General features: G+C 38.3%; 2 gene segments (V, D, J or C); both read left to right on the forward strand.

Moving 5' to 3' along the window:
* Positions 1 to 13575: 13575 nt before the first annotated feature.
* Positions 13576 to 14017, forward strand: LOC141019253 (immunoglobulin heavy variable 3-74-like). The segment is given in 2 exon segments: positions 13576 to 13618; positions 13716 to 14017. Coding segments are annotated over 2 exon segments (345 nt in total).
* Positions 14018 to 16559: 2542 nt separating this feature from the next.
* LOC141019799 (Ig heavy chain V region 5A-like) lies at positions 16560 to 16997 on the forward strand. The segment is given in 2 exon segments: positions 16560 to 16599; positions 16690 to 16997. Coding segments are annotated over 2 exon segments (348 nt in total).
* The last annotated feature ends 7603 nt before the right edge of the window (positions 16998 to 24600 follow it).

Here is a 24600-nt window from a genome sequence, read left to right on the forward strand (position 1 = left end):
ACAGCCTGCAGGGAAAGGACTGGAGTGGATTTTAAGAGGAGGTGTTGGATACAGCACATTCATGAAAGATTCTCTAAAGAACAAGTTCAGTATCAACTTAGACTCTTCCAGTAACACAGTGACTCTAAATGGACAGAATGTGCAGCCTGAAGACACTGCTGTGTATTACTGTGCCAGAGAGCCACAATAACACAAACCATCAGTAGACCTGAACAAAAACCCCTCAGTGCCTGAACACTTGTAACATGAAGCCACCAGAGGAGGAGCCCTCAGACCACTAATGATTTCGACACCAGTTCACTTTTACAGTAAAGAGAATATCAGACATAAGTTGTACTGAAAAGTGTAATATGTAATATTGGATATAGCAGACATTTTCCTAAAGTTCTCTGTCTGACTTTCAATATTTATGTGAATCATTGACAGCATTATTTCAGCTCACAAGATCATTATTCAAAGTCCTTCATCTTCCATGAAGAACGTTTATATTCCCACTGGTATTTTCATCCAGAAATTGGTTTGACTATTGAACACTGATTATAAATGGTAATATATGACTGGACAACACAATGTAAAAAATCCCCTGTCCACACACACACACACACACACACACACACACACACACACACACACACACACACACACACACACACACACACACACACACACACACACAGGAGGAGTCAATGCAAAACTCAGATGTCTTCCTCCTCTACTTATCTGACTGCAGAGAGGATGACAGAGAACAGTGGACACACAGTTTAACATGATGGACTATAGGACAGGACTGCTGCTTTTAACTGTCTGCTGGGCAGGTGAAGATCTTCACTAATCTTAATTTAGATAACTTTTATTTGTGCTGCCACGGTAACGCTTGGCACACATATGTTTTTGTCTCAACAGGTGTTGATGGTCAGACTCTGACAGAATCTGAACCAGTGGTTAAAAGGCCTGGAGAATCTCACAGATTGACCTGTACAGCCTCTGGATTAACATTCAGCGGCTATGGTATGAGCTGGATCAGACAGGCTCCTGGAAAAGGACTGGAGTGGATCGCCTATATATACAGTAGCAACATCTACTACTCGGAGTCAGTCAAAGGCCGGTTTACCATCTCCAGAGACGACAGCAGACAGCAGGTGTATCTGCAGATGAACAGTCTGAAGACTGAAGATTCTGCTGTTTATTATTGTGCTCGAGAGCCACAGTGACTGGAGTTGGTTGAGCAGCTGTACAAAATCCTACAGCACTCATGTTCACTGGGCTGGTATACCTTAAAGTATTTTGATATTGTATACAAATATAGTGTGTACTTGATTTTAAAAACTGCTCCTGAAAAATATTGTTCGCAAATATTAAATACACAAAAACACAGTAAAGATAACACGTTGATTAAAGGGCCAAAGACAGCAAAAAAATGACACATCTAGTCAATTAAATTAAACTTCTACCAACACTAAACATATCTACAAATTAAGACACAATATCTGGAATTTATGTGAAATTTAACTGACTCATGAGGTGAAAAATTATGTTGCAGTTTCTTGTATAAAATCACCAGACAGCAGTCAGTGTCAAGTTTCTCTCTCCTCTGTCACTTAAAGAAGACTCTCAGATCAAGTGTTCAAATTGATCTTCACTGAGTGACTCTCAACACTCAGATGTAGTTTCTGCATTAACTGCAGCTAGAAGACACGGCTGTTTATTACTGTGTATAGATAGATAGGTAGATAGGTACATAAATAAATGTACATAAATGTATAAATGGGTGCTCCTATCTCTGGATGTGATATTGCATTTCAAGTGGAAATGGACAAACTGCTTTAAAGCCGCATTATGTAGAAATTGGCGTTTTGTGCGATTTGGCGCCCCCTACAGTTTCTGTGATCAAAATTACCGTCGTAAATACAAATCTCAGGTTTGTAACAATTAGTCAAATGTAATATAGGTGCTAACTATGAACAAAACTCATTACATAACAATGTTATGTGTTGAAAACTTGTATGCTGAAGTAAACTTGTGATCCTACCCTCTTGCTGAAGTTACATAGTGCAGAAACAAGTGATGGGGGCAGAGTGGCTGAGACAGAGAAACCATTCACCCTATTACAAGACACTGTGCCGTCAAAATGATTTTGAAGCTGATATTTTAGGGTAAAAAAAATTACATAATGTTGCTTTAACTGAAAAAATTAACACAAAATAAATTATATGATAAAATGAACCTCTGACAGAGTGCCTGTACATGAGCCACTCCCTCCTCATGATATCCTGATACAAATCTTCAGTCTGTACAGTGTACTTCTGAACATTTTATGCCAGCAGTATGCAAGGACGAATAGAGGACACCAGAGATAATAGCAACAGCGTGTTGGTTTAAGCAAGCTGACAGACTTTCCAAACACTCCACACATTTTTTTTCCAATGGCCTACACGTGGCAGTAGAAGACACATTCGGAAAACACTATACAAAGAGAGTATGACAATGGCACTAAACAAGCACACATGCACACCATGAAAGCAACAGCTGATTTGTGACTTCTGTTTTCTGTTTTTCAATCACCATGTAATGCTTTAAAGTGTTAATTTAATCATTTTTCACAACAGGTGTTGAGAAGATTGAACATGTATGCAATATAAATCCAATATATGGATGGTCCACAAAAAATGCTGCTGAGCATACAATCATGTAGTAGTGTCTTTATCATAAAAAAATCAATTCAGATTATGGCCTTCAACATACAGCATAACTCTTCCAAATTAATTTGTAATCTTTTGTATATACTACGTGCGAGTACAGTTAAACATCCTTAGCAGCTAACATAGCTTTATTATCTAGCATTATTAGCTACTTTAGCTTTATTTTAATTAAAGCTAGCTAGTACAAATGAAACATTTTATACAAAGCAATATTTTTTTTAATGATATAAATGACAACATACCTCTATATTGGTATTTCTTTTCCTCCTCCTATTTTCTCCATTTTCTACATTGCGCACCTGAGGGCTCAGACCTTGAAATGTAAAAATAGAAAACCTATAACCTGCATCTTGATATCCACATTGGGCATCGCGGTGCCACTCCAGCATGTGGTGCTCTAGATGACCGCCTATATGGTCTATGCCAAGTAGACGCACACAAAATCCCCCAGTAAACAATTGTTTTTGGGGCCAAATAACAAATTAAAGCTGAGCTTTAATTGCCAAAGTAAAGAATCTCAATCCCAGAACTGTTGGACTTAAATCTAAATAAAAAACACTCATATTAAGACAATCACAAAATCAGCTTACTATCATTTTAGATGTGCAGTTAGACATTTTTTTTTAAATATGCTGTCTTGCTGTGAGTCAGAAGATCAGTTTTGTTCTCATATTCATATAAAATTCCATCTCCTTTCCTTTAATAAAATATATGGTGACGGAAACCATTTGTGTTGACAACTTGTCACAGGATAGTCATGTCTTGTTTTGTAGCTTGTCAGTGTCCTTCTCTATGCAAAGTGAACTTCCTCACAGTCTGCTATAAAGACTTGATATCATGCTGTCAGTTACAGCAGAAGAAGAGAAGCTCTCATCAGATCATCTCCAATACCAACCATGTTCTCTGTAGCTCTGCTGCTGCTGGCTGCTGGATCCTGTGAGTCTCACTGAGGCAGAGACACTGACAGTATGATCACAGCACACTGACTGTTCACTGTTATTACACTCATTCAATATTCAACATGTTTTCCTCCACAGGTGTGAAGTGTGAACAGTTGACACAGCCAGCCTCTGTGACTGTGCAGCCAGGTCAACGTCTGACCATCACCTGTCAGGTCTCTTATTCTGTTAGCAGCTATCGCACAGCTTGGATCAGACAGCCTGCAGGGAAAGGACTGGAGTGGATTATGATTGGAGGTGTTGGATGGAGCACATACATCAAAGATTCCCTGAAGAACAAGTTCAGTATCAACTTAGACTCTTCCAGTAAAACAGTGACTCTAAATGGACAGAATGTGCAGCCTGAAGACACTGCTGTGTATTACTGTGCCAGAGAGCCACAATAACACAAACCATCAGTAGACCTGAGCAAAAACCCCTCAGTGCCTGAACACTTGTAACATGAAGCCACCAGAGGAGGAGCCCTCAGACTACTAATGGCACCAGTTCACTGTGTAATAGAGAAACAGAAATTATGAACAATGAATGAGTAAAATTAATACAATATGGTTTAGCATGATAAAAAATCATCTCCAGAGATGACTACGGCAGTAAACTTTATCTGCAGATGAACACTGAGGACACAGCAGAGTATTACTGTGCCCGAGGAGACACATTGAGAGACAATAACAGGACAGTTATACAAAAATATACTTCCTCTGTTTACCACCATGATGGAAAATATGATATAGAGTTTGTATTTATAGTCAGAAAATACATTTCTGCTTCAACATACTTCAGATTGTGTTTTGTCAACATTTTACTGTAAACTCAATATATTCTTTATGTGACATCACCCACATAATAAAACCAGTTAAGGTACCTTCAAGTGTGAAAGCATTATTTAATACTAAATTGCCAGTTTTAAAGCACAAACCATAAATCATATGAATATAGTTTCAAAAGAGAAACAAGCTTGTCTTGATCAAACACAATTAGAAATGTAAAATGTCCACAATCTCAAATGTATTTGAAACTTTGGTTAATGTTATTAATTGGGTGAGATGATAATACGGCGATCTACAGAAATGCTTCTAGATGTTGGTGATCAGAATAAACCTGTGAATTATTTATATTATTCTAAATGTTCTCAATTTTGCCCACTGCGCTCAAAGTAACTAATGAGAATCAGAGCCTTGAAACCAAAATGAATTATAATTTAGCTTGTTTTAATAAACTTTGTAATACTAATACTGACATTTTATACAAATTTAAACATGTCCGACAAATATCAACTGTTGGACATTAATCCTCCAATTTCATTAAAAATCTCCAGTCCAGCTGTTTCCGCCCTGTTAGGAGGAGTCAATGCAAAACTCAGGTGTCTTCCTCCTCTACTTATCTGACTGCAGAGAGGTTGACAGAGAACAGTGGGCAAACAGTTTAACATGATGGACTACAGGACAGGACTGCTGCTTTTAACTATCTGCTGGGCAGGTGAACATCTACACTGACCTTGAGTTGAAGCTGTCTGAAAAAAGGCTCCAGCTTCATGCAACTGATTGCTGTATATTCATTTTTGTCTTAACAGGTGTTGATGGTCAGACTCTGACAGAATCTGAACCAGCGGTCAGAAGGCCTGGAGAATCTCACAGATTGACCTGTACAGCCTCTGGATTCACATTCAGCAACTTTTATATGCACTGGATAAGACAGGCTCTTGGAAAAGGACTGGAGTGGGTTGCCAGGATTGAAAGTGGCAGTGGAAGCAGCAAAATCTACTCTGAGTCAGTCAAAGGCCGGTTTACCATCTCCAGAGACAACAGCAGACAGCAGGTGTATCTGCAGATGAACAGTCTGAAGACTGAAGATTCTGCTGTTTATTATTGTGCTCGAGAGCCACAGTGACTGGAGATTGTTGAGCAGCTGTACAAAATCCTACACAGCTCATCTTTACTGGGTTGATAGTGCACATAAATTCAATTTTTTTAAATATACATATTTCTTTATATATAGTTTGATATACTACATCTAACATCACAATTTATTTTTTCAATGATAACTTAATCTTTGTCCCAGCATTGCACAATGTCCTGCAAACTGCTCCTGGGGAATATGATAAGTAAACAAACACACTAAATATCACTTGGTGTTAAAAGGACCAAGATAGCAAAATAATCTGGTTGTTGCAATTAAACTACTGTACTTTAAATACTGAGCATTTCTACAAATTAAGGCACACAAATAAAAATTATGTGGTGTTTTTAAGATATTTTCTCTTTTCTCATCCTCACTGGGCTGATAGATCCTGCACTTAGTTACATAATAAACGTCCTCAGGTCAAGTCATTAATAATGATACAACACATAGACATTTGAGAAACACTGATGTATGAAGGGCTTTAAAGTTACATTTATGAGAAATGTTACTTTCTCAAGATGTGGGGAGAATATTGCCAGCTTTATTCAGTGGACCAAGAAACAAAGTTATCTGTACCTGAATATAAAGGAAAGCTAGCTACATATCTATATGGGCTAAATAAACCTGTGCTTTTATTTGTTACATGGTTTTAGTTTTTAGTTAAATTTTATTATCCATGATTTCAGTTAGTATTCACATTAGGAACAGTAATAATGGTCCTCATCATTATCATGCAATTGCACAAGAAATGACTTAATGTTTAAATATTAAATCATTTACAATACATTTCGGCATTAATAGTTTACATTAGAATGAAAGTTAACAGTTGTTTCATTTCTGCAAATACAGGGACGTTTTTAAAACATTACAGTTGAGTGTGTGATGAGATGAAAATATCATATGTAAAGCAGAGGTGATTTCCATGCATGTTTTCACTCTGCAGATATAATAACAGTCAACAGACTCTTCTATTGGCTCCAGTCAGACCAACATTGATGCTTCATATGTTTGAGTCTATGCAAACTCAGTGAGCCTACTTGTTACTGAGCTATAAAAACTTCACATCAGGCTGTCAGTGGAGTTCACAGCACGTCAGTTTCAACATCAACCATGTTTTCTGTAGCTCTGCTGCTGCTGTTGGCAGCTGGATGTGAGTCTCTCTGGATTTGTCGAAGTCAACAGTTCTTCTTGTGGAGTTTAACTTGATCATTTGTTACAAAACATTTTCTTTTTTTAACAGGTGTGAAGTGTGAACAGTTGACACAGCCAGCCTCTGTGACTGTGCAGCCAGGTCAACGTCTGACCATCGCCTGCCAGGTTTCTTATTCTGTTAGCAGCTATCGCACACACTGGATCAGACAGCCTGCAGGGAAAGGACTGGAGTGGATTGGAGGTGCACATGTTGGACACAGCACATACATGAAAGATTCTCTAAAGAACAAGTTCAGTATCTACTCAGACTCTTCCAGCAACACAGTGACTCTAAATGGACAGAATGTGCAGCCTGAAGACACTGCTGTGTATTACTGTGCCAGAGAGACACAATAACACAAACCATCAGTAGACCTGAACAAAAACCCCTCAGTGCCTGAACACTTGAAACATGAAGCCACCAGAGGAGGAGCCCTCAGACCACAAATGATTTCAACACCAGATCACTGTTACAGTAAAGAGAGTATCAGACATAAGTTGTACTGAAAAGTAAAATTAATATTACATTGTTCATTATAAGACCTAATAACATAATATTGAATATAGCAGACATTTTCCAAAAGTTCTGTCTGACTCTCAATATTTATATGAATTATTGACAGCAAATAATTTCAGCTCACAAGATCATAATTCAAAGTTCTTCATCTTCCAAGAAACATTTTTTTTTATTCACACTGGTGTTTTCATCCAGAAATTGGTTTGACTATTGAACACTTAAAAAAAGAAAATCAACAGTATGAACATTTGTCAACCTATGTTTTTTCCCTATTAAACGTAGTGAAAGGCACCCACTCAAGTAGCATTGTAAAACTGATCAATGTCTTCACATGATGTGTATGGTGAACATTCATCCTTCAGTTTCAGCAAAAATCAGGGACTAAATTCCTAAATCTATGTGGCTGAACACATTTAAATAAGTTAAGATTTGTGTGTTTATTTCGAGGCAGAGACTCTGTTGATGTTTGAGAAAATGAGAAAAATCTATATCATCCTCACACACACAGGAGGAGTCAATGCAAATTCAGATGTCTTCCACATCTACATATCTGACTGCAGAGAGGATGACAGAGAACAGTGGACACACAGTTTAACATGATGGACTATAGGACAGGACTGCTGCTTTTAACACTCTGCTGGGCAGGTGAACATCTTCACTGATCTTAATTTTAGATAACTTTTATTTGTGCTGCCATGGTAACGCTTGGCACACATACTGTATGTCTTTGTCTCAACAGGTGTTGATGGTCAGACTCTGACAGAATCTGAACCAGTGGTTAAAAGGCCATGAGAATCTCACAGATTGACCTGTACAGCCTCTGGATTCACATTCAGCAGCTACGGGATGTGTAATAGTAAGAAAAAATGCACTGGATCAGACAGGCTCCTGGAAAAGGACTGGAGTGGATCGCCTGTATATACAGTAGCACCATATACTCTCAGTCAGTTAAAGGCCGGTTTACCGTCTCCAGAGACAACAGCAGACAGCAGGTGTATCTGCAGATGAACAGTCTGAAGACTGAAGATTCTGCTGTTTATTATTGTGCCCGAGATCCACAGTGACTGGAGTTGTTGAGCAGCTGTACAAAAACCTACAGCACTCATCTTTACTGTCCTGGAAGAGCCCAAGCATGAAGTATTTTATATCATACATAATTATATTTTAAAATCTGTTCCTGAGAAATATTGTTAGTAAACAATCAATGAAACAAAACACAATAAAGGTCACTTGTTGATAAAAGGCCCAAAGACAACAATGTGGTCACTGGAATAAAACTACTGCAAAATTAAACATTTCTACAAATTAAGAGGCAATAATGTCTCTGAATTTTGTGAAATCTAAATGAGTCATAATATGAAGGTGAAAAATAATGTTACAGTTTCTTATATAAAATCACTAGAGGGCAGTCAGTGACAAGTTTCTCTCTCCTCTGTTACTTAAAGGAGATGCTGTGTTCTCATTGATATTAGCTGACTGACTCTCAACACTGTTGTTTTTGCATTTTGTCTCACAGGTTTGAGTTCCTGAGCAGCTGTTTTCCTCTCGAGGCTCGAAGTTTCTCTGTTTGTCTTCAAACATCTGCTGACACTGAAATTATTAAAAATCTTTCATGCCAACCAGCAGCATCAGACAGAAGTTTACATACCGTTTACATGATGCTGTCTGTTGTCACTTTGCTGCAACTACAGGAAGTACACTAAGTGATCAAATGCTGCAACTACAACAAGCTAGTCTTACATTTGAAGTTAATTTTAAATGTGATGTAGGAGGTGCTGACAGTAAATAAATTATCTCAGGAAAACAGCTCACATGATACAGCACTTAGAATTACATTATGTACCACCACTGGAAACATTCACTTGTCTCAGTATTATTTTCTTTTGTGAGTAACTGTCAGTCATTGAAGTTCAGAGTGGTGACTCAATATTGAATTCTTATTTTACCTAAACTGAAATGTTAAATTCAATTGCAAATTTGTCACACAAAAAGTCATGAAAAGAATCTTGTTTGGCCGTCTGAAGACACTGCTGTGTTTTACTGTGCCAGAGAGTCACAATAACACAAACCATCAGTAGACCTGAAAAAAAAAAAAAACTCTCAGTGCCTGAACACTTGTAACATGAAGCCACCAGAGGAGGAGCCCTCAGACCACTAATGATTTCAACACCTGCTCACTGATAAAGAGAGAGAAAGACACATTTAGCATTGAAAAAAATAAAAGGAATATAACATAGTTCAATACAATTTTACAATGACACTGAATATATAGTGCAGACAAATGTGTTTCGAAAGTCATCTTAATGAAAATTTGAATAGGAAAAATTATTTTAGTCTAAACAAGGTTTTCTTTCCCCTAATCTTTAAGAAAGGTATGCCTCATGGACACATCAAAAGAAGTGTCAGAAATTCAACATAACAACACAAGGAACAACTTTGTTGTCATTTTTGTCTTTTTCCCCTCTAAAAAAATTATATTAAAAATATTCACTTTAGTGGCACTGTGCAATTAATCAAATGTTGTGAAAATCTTCATTTGATGCACACTGTGCTTCATAATGAAGGTCAACCAATTTTCATCACATGCTTGTTAACCTGTTGTACAAATTGTACTGAAACATGAAAAGGGTCTCTTGGAGGAATGCCTCATGTACAATAAACGTTCAGTTCTCGAGTTTCACCAAACAGTAACTGAGATCCAAGTCAAATCCAGTTCTACAATGTGAGGAGCGCAGGGCCGGCCCTGGGCATAGGCAGTATAGGCAAATGCTAAGGGCGCCGTCATCCACGGGGGGCGCCGCAAACAGGGGGAGAAAAAAAATACTATTTTTTACCAGTGCTATTACTAATATTATTTAGAAATATTATATAAGCCCACAGCAACATAACCTTATTGCAAAGCCTATTAAATATTGGAGAGGCCTTTTTTCTGGGTTCCTGGCTCGTTGCACTGTACCTGCCCTCTGTGAGGGTGGGGGGCGGGGTCGAGAGGCGAGCTGCCTGAATCTGACCGGACCGTGACCCAAGAGAGACGTTTATTGATGCTGTACGGAACTACAAAGTCCAATAGACTGAAACCATCCGCGCCCAGGGGAGGACAAGAAGGAAAGCAGAGGAAGAAAAACGTGAAAAAGAAAGAGGTACAGTGACGTCAATGTGATTAAGTGAATTAAACTAATAGTTTAATGATCGTAGTTACCGTTGTTGGAGCAGAGTGTTAGCTTGCTAGCTTACTTCGGACGATAGTAGCATTGTTTGATAATCAGTAAATAGCTGAGTCGACGTAAGTTAATGTTACTCCACCTTACACTCATCAGGGACGTTTGGAAAGTTAACGTCAGGCCTGTTCAGGTGTTATTTTAACCTGTTGGCTGTGTTTTCCTGCTTGTATGTCAGTTAAAATGCTCTGAGTTTTCCATCCACTTTATAAGTAATAGGGCAGTTGTAAGACTTTGGTTTATTGTGTCACAGTTTGTGTTTGTTAAAGTTTACATCAGTGTTAAAGTGCAGTTAAAGTGTATTACTGTTAATACTCCATACCTTAGCTTTCCCATATCATTCATAGGCTACATATATATATACACATATATAAATTTCACTGCACTTTACTGCTTTTTGCACTCTGGTTAGACTGAACTGCATTGCACTGACGATAAAATTGAATGAATCTCATTGTATTTTAAAATGTAACATCCAGTGGTCACATATACTTCTCTTCTCTCTTCAGATGCACTTTTAAAATATTTCACCACCACCCCCAGTGACACAGCATCAGGTGCTCCTGTCCTCTACCTCAGCACAGAGAGTGACACAGCATCAGGACTAAAGGCTGCACCAATAGACCCTGCTGACTGGCCATCTCTTCTAACTGACAAAGTAAGAAAGGAGTTAGTTCACAGACGACCATTTCAAATAAGAAACAGTTACACATATCCCAAAAACAAAGATGGGAGAAAGTGTCCACATGACTTTTTTACCAGAGTCAAAAGAAGCTGGCTGATCTACTCAAAAAATAATGATAGCTTGCACTGCTTCTGCTGCAAAAGGTTTCCTCCCAAAGAATACAGACTGTTTTTATTTTGTATGTAAATAGAATATTCTTTAATACCAATAGTATACCAGTGCAATACCTTATTTATATTGTATTTTTTATTTATCACTTGTTTCTTTCTTCAGTTTTTATTTGGTGTGATATTTTTGACTTAAAAGAAATAAAATCTTGAATACATACATGTAGTTTCTGTGTGAGTGTATGAAAATTGATTGTAAAATTGACTGCGATGCAAGGGGGCGCCAGCCAAAATCTTGCCTAGGGCACCAAATTGGTCAGGGCCGGCACTGTGAGGAGGAGTCAATGCAAAACTCAGATGTCTTCCACCTCTACTTATCTGACTGCAGAGAGGATGACAGAGAACAGTGGTCACACAGTTTAACATGATGGACTATAGGACAGGACTACTGCTTTTAACTGTCTAATGGGCAGGTGAACATTTTGTCATAAAATAATGTTGAATTTTATGTGTTCTTTTAAGTTGTAAATGTGTTGTTTATGATTCAATTTGATTTAATTATATTTTCTTTGCTGTCTTGTCAGGTGTCGATGGTCAGACTCTGACAGAATCTGAACCAGTGGTTAAAAGGCCTGGAGAATCTCACAGATTGACCTGTACAGCCTCTGGATTCACAGTCAGCAGCTACCATATGAACTGGGTCAGACAGGCTCCTGGAAAAGGACTGGAGTGGGTTGCCTGGGTTGAATATGATAATGACAATAAATACTACTCTGAGTCAGTCAAAGGCCGGTTTACTGGCTCCAGAGACAACAGCAGACAGCAGGTGTATCTGCAGATGAACCATCTGAAGACTGAAGATTCTGCTGTTTATTATTGTGCTCGACAGCCATAGTGACTGGAGTTGGTTGAGCAGCTGTACAAAAACCTACAGTACTCATCTTTACTGGGCTGATAGTGCCTGAAAAATAATCACAGTTTTATTTATTCTTATTTTGTTCATAATAAAATCATGAACACTATTGATGAATACGTCATTAAAGGGGCACTCTTTTGGAGAAGAAATTTAAACTCAGAATTTTTATATTTACAATATTAATGAGGTAATAATACAAACTCAGAATATTTATCTTTTCCATAACTGAATAAACAAGCTGTTCTCAGAGAAAAAATAAGGTCCCCAGAACACTGTTTGAAGGTAGAAAGGTGCTGGGGTCCGCCAAATATAAACAAAATAAAACAGTATGAATTTGTGTTTTCTGTTCATTCAGTTTATTCAGCCAATAAAATGAAGAGAGTTTGTTTATTTAGTTTGTTTAGGCTTCTACCTCCTTGTTTCGGCATGAAGAAATCAGTCAATGATCTTTAACTTCTGATTAAAATTTCTCTCTCAAAATTACAAAGTGCACCTTTAACCAACAACAATAAGCATTAAGACATATTATTAAATATCTTACTGTAATGATCAATCACTCACATAACAGGCAATGACAGCAAAACAATCTGCTGAAATCATTGTCCAGGTATGAATAAAAGAAATGGATCCACAATAATGTTTGTATTATTTGGTATCTAAAGTAGGTCACAATATGATGGCGGAAAATAATGTTGCAGTTCCTTTTACAAAAACATGAGATGTCTCTCTCCTCTGTCACTATGAGGAGATTCTCACATCTGCTGATCTCATTGATCTTAACTGAGTGACACTTTATTTCCTCTCTTAAAAGTTTTTCTCCTCACTGAGGTGACCCATCAGTTTTATAATGAAAGAGTGAGACTGACTGTAGAAAATACTCCCACCTGCCCAGGCCTGGGTGGGCCTCACCTGAGGTGATAAACTCTCAATCAGCCTCTGCTCAGCCTCTTCTCTTTGTCTGCTGGAGCATGCTGCATGGATGTGGAGCTGCCAGTTTTCCAGTCGATTGTCAACCTTGGATGCATTATTTTGATAATCAAATCATCTGTGTAATGCAATCGACTGAATGAAGAAATAAATGGTTAAAAGGCACTTCTCTGGTCCTCGTATTTTGACTGATATGCCAATGTAGAGGCTATATGCATAATCCAGCTACCAACAACAGTCAAGTTTTACACTGACAGTGCAGCTTGTACTGTATTAATGTTCTTTTTGACTTCACCCCCCCCTCAGATTTAGTCTTCATGTATCAACACTATAGCTCCAAAATCTCTGACTGATAAAATGCAAATTCACACACTGCACAGTCCCCACCCATTCTGCCTCCACAATATATATCCTTCATAAAAGCCTTTGCAGTTACATACTCAGCCAAGTTTCCACCATGACAGCTGTACTAAGTGTCTTCCTCTTCGCTCTCATTTCAGGTGAGTGAAGTCAGTGTCAGTGTGTCAGCAGAGGAGGAGAACAAGAGATCTGGATGTCTGCTGGCTCCTCGTCATCTAAACTCTGTGTCTCTTTCAGCTGCTCAGGGTCAGTCCCTCACCTCCTCAGAGCCAGTGGTCAGCAGAGCTGGACAACCAGTCACTCTGTCCTGTAAAGTGGAAGGACTTGCTCTGTCTTGGCTGCACTGGCTTTGTCAGAAACCAGGGAGAGGACTGGAATGGATCGGACGCATTGATGATGGAACTGGCACAATATTTGCCCAAAGCGTCCAAGGCCAGTTTACCATCACCAAAGACACTTCCAGAAATGTTGTGTCCTTCGAGGTGAAGAGTCTAAAACAAGAAGACTCTGCAGTTTATTATTGTGCACGAGAGCCATAGTGACACAGCCGACTACAGAGCTGTACAAAAACTGAACAACACTGATCTCTGTATGAGAAGCACTGAAGCATGTCAGGACTTTGAAAACAAATAATGTCCCTTTGAATGAGGCCAATTAACAATGAAACATATTTCATCTGGTCTGTCCACTCTACCCAAGTAATGAAATAAAGAATAATGTTTTCATTTTCTGATTTTGAACTCTCAATCGAATATCAAATGAACAAATGATTCACAGACCGAGTGACTGCATCATGTTGCATCACTCACCGTATGTCAATGTATCAACCATAAATTACTTGAATTTAGTTTGAAAAGAGAAAAACAGGTTGAAAAAAATTTAGTCAGCGTGTCTTTATAAAAACATAATTGAAAATCTATTCAAAACATTTGTTAATTGTATGACGCTATAAGACGACAATCAAGCAATATTCATGAAAGTGATACAGCTGATCAGAATTAAATTACTTATATTGTTGTAAATATTTTAATGTGCTGTCAACTGTTCTCAAAGTGACTAATAAGAAACAAAGCATTGATAACAACATTAATTATTATTTCATTAACTTTAATAAAATCTGTATGTCAATGTGTCAGATGTCTGAACTAAGAATTACATTTTTGTGTAAATGGTGTAAATGAGGTTGTGTTGTTAATACTGACTGACATTTTACAGAAACTAAAACATGTTAGACTCTTGGACATTAATTCCCAAGTTTCAATAAATATCTCCGGTCCAGCTGTTTCCTCCCTGTGAGGAGGAGTCAATGCAAAACTCAGATGTCTTCCACCTCTACTTATCTGACTGCAGAGAGGATGACAGAGAACAGTGGACACACAGTTTAACATGATGGACTATAGGACAGGACTGCTGCTTTTAACTGTCTGCTGGGCAGGTGAAGATCTTACTAAATGTCTTGATGTTGAGTTGAGTTACAAACATACAGTAATTAATGTAGATTTTACTTGTGTCTTGACAGGTGTTGATGGTCAGACTCTGACAGAATCTGAACCAGTGGTTAAAAGGCCTGGAGAATCTCACAGATTGACCTGTACAGCCTCTGGATTCACATTCAGCAGCTATGCTATGAACTGGGTCAGACAGGCTCCTGGAAAAGGACTGGAGTGGATTGCTTATGTCTATATCAGCAGTGGCACTAGCTACATCTACTACTCTGAGTCAGTCAAAGGCCGGTTTACCATCTCCAGAGACAACAGCAGACAGCAGGTGTATCTGCAGATGAACAGTCTGAAGACTGAAGATTCTGCTGTTTATTATTGTGCTCGAGAGCCACAGTGACTGGAGTTGTTGAGCAGCTATACAAAAACCTGCAGTACTCATCTTTACTGGCCTGGAAGAGCCCAAGCATGAAGTATTTCATATCATACATAATCATATTATGTTTTTAAATCTGTTCCTGAGAAATAATGTTAGTAAACATTAAATGAAACAAAATACAATAAAGGTTATTTGTTGATAAAAGGCCCAAAGACAACACAACAATGTGGTCACTGGAATAAAACTACTACAAAATTTTAACATTTCTACAATTTAAGAGGCCATTATGTCTCTGAATTTTGTGGAATCTAAATGAGTCATAATCTAAAGGTGAAAAATAATGTTACAAATCACTAGAGGGCAGTCAGTGACAAGTTTCTCTCTCCTCTGTTACTTAAAGGAGACTCTGTGTTCTCATTGATATTAACTGACTGACTCTCAACACTCAGATGTAGTTTTTGCATTTTGTCTCAAAGGTTTCAGTTCCTGAGCAGCTGTTTTCCTCTTGAGGCTCCAAGTTTCTCTGTATGTCTTCAAACATCTGCTGACACTGAAATTATTAAACATCTTTCATGCCAACCAGCAGCATCAGACAGAAGTTTCCATACTGTTTACATGATGCTGTCTGCTGTCACTTTGCTTCAAATACAGGAAGTACACTAAGTGATCAAATGTTGCAACTACAACAAGCGGTTCTTAAATTTGAAGTTAATCTTAAATGTGATGTAGGAGGTGCTGACAGTTAATAAATTATCTCAGGGAAACAGCTCACATCATATTTAAAGTGTTTTAATGATTTGAAAACATGTTGAACACACTGTAAACATGGCTCATAGAAAGCAACATTCTTGGTGGTTTCTCTTTTGTTTCCATGACACATCATCATTAATATTGTAATGCTGATTTAAAGAATATGTTTTCCATTATCTATGGTTCATGTAATATTCACAGTAAGAATAGTTGTGATAATCATTTACAGTTGTTTCATTTCTGTAACTGATGGGACATTTTCAAAATGTTACAGTTGAGTGTGTAATGAAATGAAACTATCATATGTAAAGCAGAGGTGATTTCCAGGCATGTTTTCACTCTGCAGATATAAAAACAGTCAACAGACTCTTCTATTGGCTCCAGTCAGACCAACATTGATGCTTCATATGTTTGATTCTATGCAAACTCAGTGAGCTTCCTTGTTACTCAGCTATAAAAACTTCACATCAGGCTGTCAGTGGAGTTCACAGCACGTCAGTTTCAACATCAACCATGTTTTCTGTAGCTCTGCTGCTGCTGTTGGCAGCTGGATGTGAGTCTCTCTGGATTTGTCAAAGTCAACAGTTCTTCTTGTGGAGTTTAACTTGATCATTTGTTACAAAACATTTTCTTTTTTTAACAGGTGTGAAGTGTGAACAGTTGACACAGCCAGCTTCTGTGACTGTGCAGCCAGGTCAACGTCTGACCATCACCTGTCAGGTCTCTTATTCTGTTAGTGACTACTACACAGCTTGGATCAGACAGCCTGCAGGGAATGGACTGGAGTGGATTGGGATGGCAGCTGCTGGATACACAACATACTACAAAGATTCACTAAAGAACAAGTTCAGTATCGACTTAGACTCTTCCAGCAACACAGTGACTCTAAATGGACAGAATGTGCAGACTGAAGACACTGCTGTGTATTACTGTGCCAGAGAGCCACAATAACACAAACCATCAGTAGACCTGAACAAAAACCCCTCAGTGCCTGAACACTTGTAACATGAAGCCACCAGAGAAGGAGCCCTCAGACCACTAATGATTTCAACACCAGTGCACTGTTACAGTAAAGAGAGGAATAGACACATTTAAAGGGACTTGGGGCAGGATCAAGAAATAAGACTCAATAGTGACTCGCCGGCCGTTGCGGCCGTTAGGGTAACTGCAGCCATCAGCCAAGCCGGCGTGGGAGCGCGCATGAACTCTTCACAACAGTGCAGCTGATGCCGTCTCATCCCTATTCGTCAGACGCTTGACGCTTGGTCAAGTGCCTTAATGTGAGATGCCAGACTTGTTTTGTATTTCCCAAGTCAACGTTATGACTGTAACTGAAAGTTGTTCAATAAAGTGTTTATAAAAAAAATAAATAAATAAAAAAAAAAGCTTGGTCAAGTGCCCCTCACGTCGATACCTGACGCAGGAGGCTACCCCTTTGCATTGGTCTTATCCGCTACACATGGAGCAACCGGGAAGCTGCTCGCTGTGTGTAGCGACACACAAGCGCAGCGATTTACAGTTACGGTTGATGCAGTCTGAAAGGCACATGCGAAAGCAAAGACGGCATATCGGGGGACAGAGAGATCGTCTCTGATAAGGGATTGCTGTGTGTTAGCGGCTAATGTTGCTACACAGACACAAACAAACCGTTGCCTGTGGCTACAGCCAGCTGCTAACGTCACCTCCCGGATAACAGGTTGGGCTTTCGGTCCCATATAAAGGGACATATTTCTAACTATTCGGTTTCAGACTAAAGGACCGTGGAAAATGCGCAGTCTGTAACTATTCAGTGTTACACAGCGGTGGACTAAGTTACGTGTTTGCAGCTAACGCTACTTTGCACGTTAGGTCACTCCGAGTCCTCTGTGATCTCATATGATTTTCAAATCAAGCGCTAAACATGACCTGTAATGTTTTCTTACCTGGTTACTAGGAAATGAGCCATGTCAGCATCTGTTTTCAGTCCCAATTCAAGTTGAAGCTGCCTCCATGAGTCCAACACGTATCCGATGTATATTCAGGTGCCAGCCCGCTTTGCTCTTAATTTTGTTTCGACTCACAACATGCCGCTGATAAAACCTTTGTTTTCTTCTTAGTATGGCTTTTTAGTGGACTTTGTGTGGTGGTGGGTCGTTTGCTGGCTGTAGCAGAATCCATTACTACCCAAACACTAGTTTGGGTCCGCCGCGTTTGTTTACTTCCTGTATCCAAGTTGAAAGCCGGTCGAGGACGCGCATTCAGTGTCATCTGACGTCACGTCCGCAGGACTGCGCGGGAAATTCGAGCCCGAATTGCAGTACATTATGCAGCACACAGCCTGTTCAAGGCAATGGAGAGATATGTGGGTGGGCTCATTCTTTTTGGTTTTGAACGCTCCATCACCCATTAGCATTAAAAATCTTAAAATGCATGTTAATAATTTCACAGATCCTGCCCCAAGTTCCTTTAACAATGAAGAAGTAAAAGAAACACAAGCTGGTTTATGAAAAAACAAAACAAAAAGTGTCTTTTCTGTCTGACTCACAATATGTAAGTGAATTAATGACATTATTTTAGCTCACAACTGCATTTTAAAAAGCTCTTCATCTCAACAAAAAAAAAGAAACATAAATCAAGATTTTTGTTCCTACTGGAGTTTAATTTCCCCTGATGTCCTTTAAAAGGTTTGCCTTATGAACACTTCATCACAAAATCAACATTACAACACAAGGAACAACAATTGTTGACATTTGTTGTCTTTCCGATCAAAATACTCACTTTAGAGGTATTGTAAAATTGATCAGCTATTGTCAAATTCTTGACTTGATGCACAGTGCTTTATAATGAGGGGCAACCAACTTAAATGATGTGTTTTTCAAATAGTTGCTCAAATAATACTAAACATGCAAGAGTTTCTCTTGAAGGAATGAATCATGGACAGTAAACATTCATTCACCAGTTTCACCAAACAGTAACTGAGATCCAAGTCAAATCCAGTTCCACACTGTGAGGAGGAGTCAATGCAAAACTCAGATGTCTTCCTCCTCTACTTATCTGACTGCAGAGAGGATGACAGAGAACAGTGGACACACAGTTTAACATGATGGACTACAGGACAAGATTGCTGCTTTTAACTCTCTGCTGGGCAGGTGAAAATCTTCACTGACCTTGATTTGTCATTTTAATTTTTTTTGCCATCTTAATGCATGACGTGTTTGGTTTGACAGGTGTTGATGGTCAGACTCTGACAGAATCTGAACCAGTGGTTAAAAGGCCTGGAGAATCTCACAGATTGACCTGTACAGCCTCTGGATTCACATTCAGCAGCTATGCTATGAACTGGGTCAGACAGGCTCCTGGAAAAGGACTGGAGTGGATTGCTTATATAGGCACTTCCAGTACACCTATCTATTACTCCCAGTCAGTCCGGGGTAGATTCACCATCTCCAGAGATGACTCCAGCAGTAAACTCTACCTACAGATGAACAATCTGAAGACAGAGGACACAGCAGTGTATTACTGTGCCAGAAGAGACACAGTGAGAGACACTAACAGGAGAGTCATACAAAAACTACTTCCTCTTCCAAATGAGATGCACATAGTCACAGATAATTAGAATAGAGACTTTTTAAATAACAAAAAGTCTGTTTTGTGTGTTTTTCCTTGAAAGTAATGTTTAAAGGAAATGTAAAAAGTCCATTGGAGAAACTTCTGATCATAAAAGAATGTTTTTATACTCATACAGTATAAGCAGACCCTGGTGTCTGGAGGTTCAGACACTCAAAGATGAGCCTTGTAGAATCTGGACTCTCTTGATAATAATAATGAGTTAAGAGACGACACTGACCAAGTGTTACACACACATTTTCTGGTGCCCTCCTGTCAGGTGACAATCTGTCTGATGTATGGCATACTGTATAAGGCTGATGTGTTGACATATCTGTGTTTGGAGTACAGGTTTTTAATCCATTTGGCGGCAAGATTCCAACAAAGACGGACACTATCTGAGTCAAGAAAAAGAAATGTTGTCTTTCCTTTATCATACCCTGTGTGCCTCTTGACAGAATCAGTAAGAAACTGAGCTAAAATGACAAAGCATATGAATTAATTAAACTGTTGAGTTTGTTGTTTTTGACACCTATTTGGTGGAGCTCTGAGAGTAAACGTCCCCTGCTCAGTACAGTAGTACAGATACAGGTGTGAACACTCCCATGACGCACTGACAACACATTAGAGGTCTGATCACTCAGATGTCAGATGATCAGATGTCTTCCACCTCTACTTATCTGACTGCAGAGAGGATTACATCACTCACCGAATGTCAATGTATCAACCATAAATAATCAGAATTTAGTTTGAAAAGAGAGAAACAGGTTGAAAATGAGTCGAGCAGTTTGTCTTCATCAGAATATAATCCAAAATCTATTAAAAACATGTTAACTCAACAACTCAAGCAATATTCATAAAAGTGATACTGCTGATCAAAATTAAACTGTACATTACTTATATTGCTGTAAATATTCTAATGTCTTGCCAACTGTTCTCAAAGTGACTGATAAGAAACAAAGCATTAGTAACAAGATGAATTATTATTTCATTAACTTTAATAAAACCTGTATGTTAATGTGTCAGATGTCTGAACAAAGAATAACATTTTTGTGTTTATGGAATAAATGTGGTTGTGTTGTTAATACTGACTGACATTTTACAGAAACTAAAACATGATAGATTCATGGACATTAATTCCCATTAATTTAGTTTCGATAAATATATCCAATCCAGCTGTTTCCTTCTTGTGAGGAGGAGTCAATGCAAAACTCAGATGTCTTCCTCCTCTACTTATCTGACTGCAGAGAGGATGACAGAGAACAGTGGACACACAGTTTAACATGATGGAATATAGGACAGGACTTCTGCTTTTAACTCTCTGCTTGACAGGTGAAGAATTTACTAAATCTCTTGATGTTGAGTTGAGTTACAAACATACAGTAATTAATGTAGATTTTACTTGTGTCTCAACAGGTGTTGATGGTCAGGGAGAAGAGGAACCAGTGGTCTACTGGGCAGGTGAAGAGCTTGTTTTAAAATTATGCTTAATTTTATGTTTTCTTTTAAGTTGTTAATGTGTTGTTTATGATTTTATTTAATTTAATTATGTTTTCTTTGCTGTCTTGACAGGTATTGATGGTCAGACTCTGACAGAATCTGAACCAGTGGTTAAAAGGCCTGGAGAATCTCACAGATTGACCTGTACAGCCTCTGGATTCACATTCAGCAGCTACTGTATGGCCTGGGTCAGACATGCTCCTGGTAAAGGACTGGAGTGGATTGCCTATATAGGCACACTTGGTTACCCTATCTATTACTCTCAGTCAGTCCAGGGTAGAATCACCATCTCCAGAGATGACTCCAGCAGTAAACTCTACCTACAGATGAACAGTCTGAAGACCGAGGACACAGCAGTGTATTACTGTGCCATAGAGACACAGTGAGAGACAATAACAGGAGAGTCATACAAAAACTACTTCCTCTATTTACCACTACAAATGGGAAAAATCACTTTTTTCAGTATCACATTAATTGTGATACTGAAAAAAGTGAGATTTACAATGTTAAAGTCAAATGTTATCTTTATATATTTAATTCAGTTACAATGTACTAAATCACAGAGAAAACATTATTTTTAATGTGTAACAGAGCCTTCACTTCCAAACTGATTCCTTGATAAACCTGTAGATGGAGGTCAGAGTGGAAAATATGATTTCCTAGAGTTAATTTATAGTTTGTATTCATTGAAAGAAAATAATTTCTGCTTTAAAAGACAAAAGACTTTTTCAGTAAATATTTAAACTCATGAAAAAATATTGATTTTCTACATGATTCCCTCATAGTAATAATCAGTGGTTGGATCCCTGGACCACAACTGCATGTCGACCTGTCCTTGGGCAAAATACTGAACCCCAAATTGCTCCTGATGGCTTTTCCATCGGTGTGTGTGAGTGTGTGTGAATGACTTTGGATAGAAAGGGCTGTATCGCAGCTGATGAGCAGGTCTGCACCTTGCATGGCAGCCTCTGCAGTCAGTGTTTGAATGTGTTTATGAATGAGTGAATGTGACATGTTGTAAAGCACTTTGAGTAGTTGATTTACTGGACAAGTACTTTATAAATGTTAATATTCATAACAGACCATTAAATACATTCATTTAGTTTAAAAGAGAAAGAAGCTGAAAAACATTTAATCAGACAGCTTCATTAGAATATAATTAGAAAGTGATCTGTCCACAGAAATATAATTATATATTCAAAACATTGGTTCATGGTATGATGTGGTGAGATGACAATAACACGTTTTTCATGTATGCTAGAAAATGCTGGTGATCAGAATAAAACTGTAGATAATTTACTTTGTTGTTCTCATTTGCTGCACATTATAGTTAAAGTAAATAATGAGAAACAGAGCCTTGACATAATGAATAATAATTCTAACTATTTGAACACATCTTGATAATGTCAATGTTTCGGATGTCAGAAATATGTTGAACATTTTCTTGTGTTTGGAATCGTTGTGGTGTTAATACTGATAGACAATTTAAACTTAACACTTGTCAAACAAATAACAAACAAAACATCAAACAAATATCAAAACAGTGGACTAGGAGAGTTGACTCTTGGACATTAATCCCACAGTTTCATTAAATATCACCAGTCCAGCTGTTTCCTCCCTGTGAGGAGGAGTCAATGCAAAACTCAGATGTCTTCCACCTCTACTTATCTGACTGCAGAGAGGATGACAGAGAACAGTGGACATGCAGTTTAACATGATGGACTATAGGACAGGACTGCTGCTTTTAACTGTCTGCTGGGCAGGTGAACATCTTCACTGACCTTGAGTTGAAGCTGTCTGAAAAAAAGTTCCAGCTTCATGCAACTGATTGCTGTATATTCATTTTTGTCTTAACAGGTGTTGATGGTCAGACTCTGACAGAATCTGAATCAGTGGTTAAAAGGCCTGGAGAATCTCACAGATTGACCTGTACAGCCTCTGGATTCACATTCAGTGACTACTGGATGAGCTGGATCAGACAGGCTCCTGGAAAAGGACTGGAGTGGGTTGCCTGGATTAATAGCGGTAGTGGTAGCAGCAAATACCACTCTGAGTCAGTCAAAGGCCGGTTTACCATCTCCAGAGACAACAGCAGACAGCAGGTGTATCTGCAGATGAACAGTCTGAAGACTGAAGATTCTGCTGTTTATTATTGTGCTTGACAGCTACAGTGACTGGAGTTGGTTGAGCAGCTGTACAAAAACCTACAGTATTCATCTTTACCTGCCTGGAAGAGCCCAAGCATGGAGTATTTTATATCATACATAATTATATTATTTTTTTATATCTGTTCCTGAGAAATATTGATAGTAAACATTAAATTAAACGAAACACAATAAAGGTTATTTGTTGATAAAAGGTCCAAAGACAACACAACAATGTGGTCACTGGAATAAAACTACTACAAAATTAAACATTTCTACAAATTAAGATGCAATAATGTCTCTGAATTGTGTGGAGTCTAAATGAGTCATAATATTAAGGAGACAAATAGTTGTACAGTTTCTTGTATAAAATCACTAGAGGGCAGTCAGTGACAAGTTTCTCTCGTCTGTTACTTAAAGGAGACTCTGTGTTCTCATTGATATTAACTGACTGACTCATCACTCAGATGGAGTTTTTGCATTTTGTCTCACAGGTTTCAGTTCCTGAGCAGTTGTTTTCCTCTCGAGGCTCCAAGTTTCTCTGTATGTCTTCAAACATCTGCTGACACTGAAATTATTAAAAACCTTTCATTCAAACCAGCAGCATCAGACAGAAGTTTCCATACTGTTTACATGATGCTGTCTTTTGTCACTTTGCTGCAAATACAGGAAGTACACTAAGTGATCAAATGCTGCAACTACAACAAGCTGTTCTTACATTTGAAGTTAATCTTAAATGTGATGTAGGAGGTGCTGACAGTAAATAAATTATCTCAGGAAAACAGCTCACATCATATTTAAAGTGTGTTTTAATAATTTTAAAACATGTTGAACACACTGTAAACATGTCTTATAGAAAGCAACATTCTTGGGGGTTTCTACTTTTGTTTCCATGACACATCATCATTAATATTGTAATGCTGATTTTAAAGAATATGTTTTCCATTATCTATGGTTCATGTAATATTCACAGTGAGAATAGTTGTGATAATCATTTACAGCTGTTTCATTTCTGTAAGTTCAGTGTGTAATGAAATGGAAATATCATATGTAAAGCAGAGGTCATTTCCAGGCATGTTTTCACTCTGCAGATATAATAACAGTCAACAGACTCTTCTATTGGCTCCAGTCAGACCAACATTGATGCTTCATGTGTTTTATTCTATGCAAACTCAGTGAGCTTCCTTGTTACTCAGCTATAAAAACTTCACATTAGGCTGTCAGTGGAGTTGACAGCATGTCAGTTTCAACATCAACCATGTTTTCTGTAGCTCTGCTGCTGCTGTTGGCAGCTGGATGTGAGTCTCTCTGGATTTGTCAAAGTC

The sequence above is a fragment of the Pagrus major genome, chromosome 23, assembly GCF_040436345.1.
Source record: "Pagrus major chromosome 23, Pma_NU_1.0".
Taxonomy (NCBI): domain Eukaryota; kingdom Metazoa; phylum Chordata; class Actinopteri; order Spariformes; family Sparidae; genus Pagrus; species Pagrus major.